Below are 9,301 nucleotides of genomic sequence, written 5' to 3'. Positions count from 1 at the left end.
CAGAGAATTATGAGCTGCTGTTCACTTATCTTTTGTCAGCTTTGGGTATGCTTTGATAAGCAATGATGTGCAAGGTCAAAGCTCCCTTCAAGCCACTGTATTAAAGATTATTTCCCCCAACTCATTACAATATAACATAGGAGTATATGTATTTTTTATATTTATATATACATGTATATGTATTATATATATATGTGTACACAGACACACACAGATATATATATATGTAACAGAAAAAGAAAAGTACATAGAAAACCAAGAAAATTGAGAAACCAATTTATAACAGAGAATGAAGATTTCATAAGCCTCTACAATCACATAGTTACTTTTCCTGTGGCAGTTGTATTTAGGTCAATTATTATCCAATGATAAACAAGTGTGAACAAGAAGATAGTTGCTTTGTGTTTATTATAAATTATTAATTTTCTTTCCAAACTATCAAATAGTTTGGAAAGAAAAATAGACATTGCTAGGACTGCAAATAGGTTTGACAAATCAGCTGTCTTCAATAAAGGCATGTTTTGACATGCTCTGTTGAGAAGTCCAAGTAATTTGAGCAGGAGTAAGACAATTTCTAGTTTCTATTAAATATTATTTAAGTTAGGAGAAAGAACTAATTTATAGACTATATGTGGAGAATCTTTGTAACAAATATTATGCCTTCAAAAGTGTAAACTGGGAATTCTAATTTTTCAATTGAGCAGAACAAAATCAGAACAAAAGCCTGGTTGGCACTGCATGGTCAAAGCACCAGGAGCTGCTTACAAGTGCCAAAAACCATTAATTTGCTAGAGACTCATAGAGTAATTGGTGTTGGAAGAAATCTTTAATGACCATCTAGTACAATGCCATTCCATGGGCAGGGACACCTTTTATAAGACCAGATTGCTCAAAGCCCCATTCAACCTGGCCTTGAACTCTTCCAGAAATGTCCTGTCCACAATGTCTCTTGGCAGCCTATTCTGCTGTTCCACCACTCTTGCAGTAAGGAAACTCTCTCCTTACCTAAATCTACTTTATTTTTTGCTAAATATGTTAGCCCTTGTTCTATCACTACAGGTAAAATGTTTCTCCCCACCTTTCCCAAAAGCCCACTCTATATAAGGCTGCAATAAGGTCTCTCTTATAAGACAGGTTGATAGAATTCTCTGATATTAAAGTCATCTGGCATTCCCTCTTATAAGCTCCATTTTTAATTGTTTGAGAATCTAATGATTTTATATTAAATTATATAAAATTTCAAAGGAAATTATCTTCCCATCAATTACATGTTTCTGAACCTCTACAATAAAGTAGATGCATTACAAACCTATGCTGGTATAATTTCCTTACACTCACCTGGAGCAAAGTCCAGAGCTGCATTTCCAGAAGATGCACTTGCAGTGACACGTGCTTCTACACATAGCCACAGAGCTTCTCCAGTTGTAGCTCTGGTCTGTCATGGGACAGCCAGGACCAGATTTTACTTAGCAACAGCAATAAATACTTTTCCCATGTGTGCTTATTTCCTTCCACTATTGCTGGATCCAAGCAAAAGTGAGAAGGAGCTTTCTGCTTTGAATGTAAAGGGGACAAAACAATGGACTGGATGGAATAAATCAAGAGAGAACTAAGAATGAAAACTGTAACAGGGAACTGGCAGGAGAGCACTGGCTACATCAGAACAGGATGAAAGACTGACCACTCCTTAGTAATGGAGATCTGAGAGGAAAAACTCTGGAGACTAGTAAAGGGAGGCTAAATATAGATCCAAATGAGAAGACTACAGCTCATGGTACAAGGTGATTAAAAGCAGGATTAAATGTCTATGAAGTGGTTTATAATGGTAAACAAAATAGTACTGAAAGTGAGAAAGGGAGGGACACTGGAGGGATGGGCTATGACTTTCCCAGTGTTTAGCTAGAAGGCTGGGACTTAGATGAGAAATCTGTAAATTGTGTGGATGACAAACAGGAACTGTGCTTTAAGCATGCAGTAACTTATTACAAAGACTCAAAAACAAGAGACCCTTAATCTCAATTCTGACACCCAAAACTTCCCAGTGCCATTTACCTTCATCTCTCTGTACTCACAGACAACTGTATCTCGTGAGCATCACAGAAAGACAAAACCAAAAAAATTTATTCTCTTTCAGAACCACGTAAAACAGAGTATATTCATATAAATATAATGCTCATTCAAAAAAAGGGAAAAGAAGGCAATTTTATTATTGCTTGAACACAGAGCATTTTGCAGAATAAGGTAGAGAGATAATTTCTGTCTGCAGCTGTGAACCAGGGTTGAACACATGGTTTTAATTCTGGAATTCGGTAAGCTGTGTGCTTTATCTGATGACAATGAAAACATTCAAAATTTGTATCTGTGCAGATAAACAGAAAATACTGATGACATTACTTTGTGCTTAATTTTGTTCCTGAAATCCCTTTTTGCAAAACCAAAGGGAAGTTGGTGTATTCTAAGCTTAAGCAAAGCTGCCAAGTGAAAACGTCTTACTTAAACTTTCTTAGTGGGTCATGCCAGCAGAGTACCACAAATGCATGTAGGTTAAACAGTCATTACACATTTTTCTGCCCATCTGTCATATGACACATGTAACCCATATATGATGCATATGGGCCCAGTACTGTTTAATGTGCTCATCCATGACTTTGATGAAGGGCCTCTTCAGAGAGTCTGCTGACACCACAAGGCTGAGAGTGTCTGATACCCACAGTGCCCATGACAGACTGGACTTCATCAATGTCTTTAGTGATCTGAAGGGAGGCTGCCAGGAAGATGGACCGGGCTTTTCACAGTTGTGCCAAGCAATAGGGTAACAGGCAGAAACTGATGCACAGAACTTCTCTACTGTGAGGGTGACAGAGCACTGAACAGACTGACCAGAAAAGGTGTGAATACTTCTCCAGAAGTATTCAAAAGCTGACTGGACGGGACAAAATCCTGAGTAATGCACTCCAGAGGCCCCTACCTGGGCAGGGAGGCTAGATCAGATGACTTTCTGTGACCTCTTCCAACCTGACCTAAGACTGCACGATTCTGTGATTCTGTAATGCTATGTAACACGGAAGGGTAAACACCAGGAAAGCACAACACGGCTGTGTTGTGCTCGCACTAAACGCTGCGGGGTCCCGCCGGTGTGCCCCAGGACAACCGCACCGGGCGGTCAGGGCCGCGAGCAGCGCGGTGCCCGTGAGCAGGGCGAGGGCCGGCACCGGCGGAGCCGCTCCGCCCGCAGCGGCCGCGCGGCTGCCAGGCGCGGCCCGAGGGCGGCCGACAGCCGGCGGGCTGCGGCCGGCCCGCCATCTTGCGCCGGGGGAGCGGAGCCCGCAGCGAGCGGCTCCCACCATTTCGGGCACCGCGCCCGCCGCCCTGAGGGCAGGGCCCGGCCTGGGCCCGCCCCCGGGGCTGGCCCTGGGCCCGGCTGCGCCCCGCGCCCCGCCCCGCTCAGGTATCAGGTGAAACTGGTGGTGAGCGCGGCCGGAGCGGCGGCGGCCGGGCGCGGTGAGATGGTTGCGCGCCGTGGGTTGTGCCTGCTGCTGTGGTGTGCGCTGCTGGGAGCTGCCGCCGCTGCTGGAGGTGAGCGGAGCAGCGGGGCCGGCGGGGCAGGTGTCCGGCCCGGCTGGGGTTCGGGGAGCACGGAGTGGTCGGGGCGGGGTTCCGCGGAGCCGAAAAACTCGTGCGGGTGGCAGTGCGGCTGCCGGCACCGTGGGCAGGGCTCCGCGGCCGCGAGGGAAAGCTCTTCACGGCGAGCAGCCCCCTCAGGGCTCGTGGGACGCGTGGGGCTTGGCTTCACCCGCCTGGAACAGAATCGTGGAGCGGGCTGGCTTGGAAGGGACCGCAAAGCTCGTGTCTGATTCCACCCCTCTCCCCCTGACACGGGCAGGGAGGACCAGGTTACTTAGAGCCCTGTGTAGCCTGGCCGTGGACGCTGCCACGGACGGGGCATCCGCGGCTTCTCTGGGCAGCCAGTTCCAGCGCCTCACCGCCTTCACATAAAGAGTTTCTTCCTACTGGCTAGTCTAAATCTACTCTATTTCCATTTAAAACCATTCCATCTGGTCTTTAAACTAAGTGGCCTTGTAAAACGCCCCTCTCCAACTTTCTTGTAGTCTCCTTCCTGCCTCCCCTTGCGATAAGCATGAAAAAAAAAATTTAAAGACCATGTTCTTGATTTTTTTTTTCCCTAATCTAAAAAGCTAGGATTCTTTTTAAATTTTTAGTCTGTGCTATTGCTTGTTGAATATAAGTGAAGTTTGAGGAAAAAAACCTAAACAGTCATTCATATTAATACTTCACTGCCTGAAGTTAATTTTTCACCACATTTTATAATAAACCTCATTGCCATATCTGTGCATACCTTTTCACTGTGTCCTTGCATATTTCATTTACCAGGCTTATTTACCTAATAAAATCATACGCGTAAAGATTGTGTAAATATTGAAGCTAAGTATAGGATATACGTTGTATACGTATTGAAGCCAAACATACGTCATATTTTCTCAAGGGATCGATGCTAGGTAGCTGCAAATTATGTTCTTCAGACCAGAGTTCCTGAAATTAAGCTGCCATTTAATAGCCTAATTGTCTGGCCTGGACGGAGTGAGGAGTTTGGAATTCTCGGGGACAAGGGAGGTTACAGATCAAAAAAACAGGATAATCTTAAATTTAGTCCTGTTGGGAGTATTACTGCCATGAGTAAACTAGTTAATTTTGGCATAATCCGTGCTGCTGTCACTTTTGTGTCTGCAGGGTAGGCATAATCCTGTGTTTGGTATGTAGTGGGTTATATCTTCTGGACAAATGGCAAAGGTATTGAAACAGTCTTTTGTGGGAGGAGAGAATAAACTTTTCCCGTGGGCAGATTAGCAAGTCAACAGCATTCTCTGTATGTGAGTCAAGCAGGGTGAAACTGGTCTTGGAAAAGAGCCCGATTGTTATGGAAAACGGCAAGTGGTGAATGAGTAAGGAAAGGATGTAGAAATGCACATTCCTAACAAAGGATCGGTTGCTCCGTGAGGGAGTGTTAACTGCAGGGAAACAGGACGCTGTCTCCTTATATGTATAGGTTTCTAGTTGGACTGAAAAAAGCTGCCCAGTATATTTTGAGGCTCGAATTAAAGTCAGCATAAGAACAAGACTTGGTCTGTGAAATCACTGTGTCTTACAAAGTAGAATAAAACAAACCTTTGTCCCTGTTCTGACACTCTAGCAATACAAAGTCCTGTCTGTGGTTCAGGTATCTGTGCATGCACTTCAGTGTACCTCTTACTGTAGTGTCTCATACTAACATTTTAGGACTTTTTGATGAGGCTTTTTTTTTCTACCTAACCTCTGAACTTCAATTGCAAATCATTGTTTTATATCTGATCACAAACCTTTAGTAATAACAAAGTGGTAGTATTTATTCTTCTAGTTCTCCACAATAATTTGAGTCTTAGGAATGGAGTGAAAATAGCATGACTACTATTTGATAATATCGACCACTTTCTGATGGACAGATGCTTAACATATGGTGCATTTTATTACTGTATCCTGATCACTGCTGTCAATAGTCTATAGGATCTGCTTCCAAGCATCTCCATGATCTTTCTCAGCTAAGCTGTGAGCCTAAGAAATCAGCAGTTTTCTTGCACCTTGGTTTCCCAGTGAAGGCTGCCTGGACCTGGAGATTTTTAAGTGCTCAAGTGAATCTAAGTTAACTTAATTCAAAACTCTGAAGACTGTCAATATTTTTGTATGCATTTTCAGAAAGTTGCAGATTCTAGACAGAAATCTAATGCTGTACATCAGACTTTTGCAGTTATAAGTTGAAAAGAGCAGCTATCTAAACTGGGCTGCTTCGAGGAATCTGTACTGAGAAAAGCACACTTGTGTATTTACATATTTCTTGTGTAAGAATTCTTTAAAATTTAAGGTGGAAGCATTTTTTCATTTGGAACTGTATTAATTATATTTTAATAAAGGGATGGGCCATGCTTCAGCATTGTTCATGGCTGCTCACTGTTCAGGTACTCAAAAAGACTCTTTTTATGTTACAATTGGGAGGCTTTGGCTACATAAATCCACAAATATTGATATTAAGCTTAGAAACTATCCTCCCTAAACCAGGCAGCCACCATGTCCATACAGTTTAGCTGGATGTCTGTAGGTGAATGTCTGACTTTTCGGAATGGTGTGCATTCCAGGACATTGCTTGTGCAATTTAGCCTGTTAGCAGAGGAGGACTGTGTTGTGAGTGCAGGGATCATGAACTGGGCTGTTCAAAGTCTGTCCTACAGGACTCGAGTTAGGAGCACCTGCCTCACCCATATGGTTTGTAAGCTCCCACAGTATTTGTAGAGGCAGAGCAAGGCTTGTAGTATGGAGCAGCCTTAGCTGTCGGCTCTACCACCTGATACTTCGAGTAGAAACCACAGAGAGCAACTCTCCTGAAGGATGTCTCAGATGAGGACTGTATTGCCACTTCATGCACAGAGTTAGTCTGTTCAAATTTCTGTTCAGATACACCGTAACATGTGGCATGCCCTGGAGATTATTTGTGCATGGCTTTAGACATGGCATCTCACTTTCAGTTTTGGCTTTACTGAATGTTCTCTTTTTACTTGTATGTTCTCTTTTTACTTGTATGTTCTCTTTTTACTACATACCTGATTTTTGGGCCATCTAAACTGGCAAAGCTTCTACTGCAATTAAATTAGCCTGCTGTGAAGTTCTCTGTGACCCAGCACTCAGATCTGGCACTGCTGTGTGAAAATGGTGCCCTGGGGTGTAGTTGAAGCAGTTTCTACTGTAACTGTTCAGGTGGTAGGAGCACCCAACAGCCCATTTTTAAAATGCACTTTTAACAAGGCATTTTTAATATCTCTGGTGACATGGAGAAGTGTTTTTGTTTCTGGTAGAATCCTTGATTTCTTGAAGGGATAAAGGCTGTCTTTTGGATAATAAATTTAAAAGAAAGGGAAGATAAATCAAGTGTTTGAACATCAGTCTTAATCTTCTGGTTGATCAGGCTCTCTGTAAATGTTCAGAGGAAATTGCTGTATCTAGTTTATTTTTTAAAAGGGCAAAAAGTCTGTACTTCAACAACAGTAACAACTTTTTTTTTTTTTTTTTTTAGAGAATGATGGCTCCAGCAAACCAAAAGGAAGAAGTTTCATTGGCTATAAGGCTCAAAATGCAAATAATTCTGAAGAGTTATACGAGGTGGATGAATTTGTAGCAGAAGTCCTCACAGGAAAGCTGACTACAGTTTTCATTCCCATTGTTTATATCTTTGTCTTTATAATTGGTTTGCCAAGCAATGCCATGGCCCTCTGGGTCTTTTTTTTCCGAACAAAGAAGAAACATCCGGCTGTGATTTATATGGTTAACTTGGCACTGGCAGACCTTCTTTTTGTTGTCTGGTTCCCACTGAAGATTTCATACCATCTAAATGGCAATAACTGGCTATTTGGTGAAGGTCTCTGCAAAGTATTTGTTGCGTTTTTCTATGGAAACATGTATTGTTCCATCCTCTTCATGACATGTCTCAGTGTACAACGGTATTGGGTAGTAGTGAACCCCATAGTGCATTCAAAAAAAAAATCAGAAATTGCTTTGGGCATCTCCATTGCTATCTGGATACTGATTGTGTTGGGCACCATACCATTGTATCTTGTTAATCAGACAGCATATATTTCAAATCTTAACATCACAACCTGCCATGATGTGTTACCTGAAAATGTTTCAGCCCATGATATGTTCAGTTATTTCCTCTCACTTGCAATTGGACTCTTCTTAATCCCAGCTATCATCACTGCTGTTGCATACATTCTAATGATTAAGACCCTGAGTGCTTCCATCATAGATGTAAGCACTGGGAAGAAACGAAAAAGAGCAGTCAAACTCATTATTGTTGTCCTGTCCATGTATCTCATCTGTTTTACACCTAGCAATGTGCTGATTATTGTGCACTATTCACTCCTCAAAGCCTACAGCCAGAGCCATCTGTATGTGTGGTACATAACTGCACTGTGTCTTTCCATTTTGAATAGTTGTGTTGATCCATTCATCTATTATTATATTTCAAAAGACTTCAGAGACAACCTTAAATATGCTCTTCTTTGCCAAAGTGTGCGAACTACACAGAGGATGCAAGTGTCTCTCTCATCAAGCAGGTACCCCAAGAAATCGAGTTCTTATTCTTCAAACTCAAGTAGGACCAATAAATCAACCTACTGAGTTAAATCTTAGAAAAATGAACTTTTGTTATTACTGATGGAAGGATGTGAGTGACAATAGACTTATTTTGTACAAGAGATTCTGAAGAAACACCTCTGCATTTTAATTACATTGAAGTCTGGAATTTGGAACTGACATTTGCTCTGTGTAGAAATGATAAGCAAATAAATATTCCTGAGAAACTGGGGGGAAAAAAAGAAGACATTTCAGATGCTGTGCAAAAATGCTGCTGACCTAGAAGTGAGGCTGAAGACATTCTTGTTGAATATAAAAGTTGCTAAAAAGAAAAATGTCTCTGGAATCTTATGCAGTATTGTTAGCATTTTTAATTACCATAAAAATCTGTTTTTTTTAACTGCAACTGTAATGTTTTAAGCATCTGAACAGATTGTGTGTATAGGACCTTGCTCTGTCTACCTGCTTTCACTGAACATCATTTGAAGCTGTAGAGAGACGTAGAGGAGAATCCATTTCGCCATCTTGGATTAGACTGCTTATTCTCTTTGACATAATATATGTAATGTTTTCCAAGTTACTGTGCTGTAAATACTAACATAGCAAAAACCTATAATGTTATCCTGTTCAAGTTAACAAGCTGATCTTATCAGCTAGCGCTGGGATAAAAAAATTGAGATTATCCACTGTTACTTAACATTTGCCAGTACATGATCTCATATGGGGATATACAACAAAGTGTTGATGGATAGCTATTTGATTTTATAAAATGTGCCTTGTATTTTTTAAGACAACTAAATAAGATTTTTTTATATAACACATTTGAGTTGAGTGCTTTCTTTTGTTCTTTTATATGCACTTCAAAAGTAGTTCAACTTGACTTCAAGTTCAGCTTGCCTGACTTCACTTAACAAAGATGATACTCCTTACAGTTAATTATGAGCATGACAATTGTAGCTGTAATGTCTAAATAGTAGAGCAAAATTTACATAATGACACATTTGTTTGGAGACCAATGAAAGTAGGGTGTTTTATGATCGTATTTCAGAGGACCAAGCTAAAATAGCAATATATGTTAACATGTGTCTCATTAAGGAGTGGAGAGTTTACTCCACTGAGTTTTCTC

General features: G+C 41.4%; 1 protein-coding gene across 1 annotated transcript; it reads left to right on the top strand.

Annotated features, from left to right (window-relative positions):
• Positions 1–3,467: 3,467 nt before the first annotated feature.
• Positions 3,468–8,996, top strand: F2RL1 (F2R like trypsin receptor 1). Its single transcript, XM_021531851.3, has 2 exons — positions 3,468–3,576; positions 7,118–8,996. The coding sequence occupies exons 1-2, from the start codon at positions 3,507–3,509 to the stop codon at positions 8,218–8,220; spliced, it is 1,173 nt and encodes a 390-aa protein (XP_021387526.2). The 5' UTR covers positions 3,468–3,506; the 3' UTR covers positions 8,221–8,996.
• The last annotated feature ends 305 nt before the right edge of the window (positions 8,997–9,301 follow it).

Source organism: Lonchura striata, chromosome Z (assembly GCF_046129695.1).
Source record: "Lonchura striata isolate bLonStr1 chromosome Z, bLonStr1.mat, whole genome shotgun sequence".
NCBI lineage: Eukaryota > Metazoa > Chordata > Aves > Passeriformes > Estrildidae > Lonchura > Lonchura striata.
This window is presented reverse-complemented; position numbering and strand designations above follow the sequence as displayed.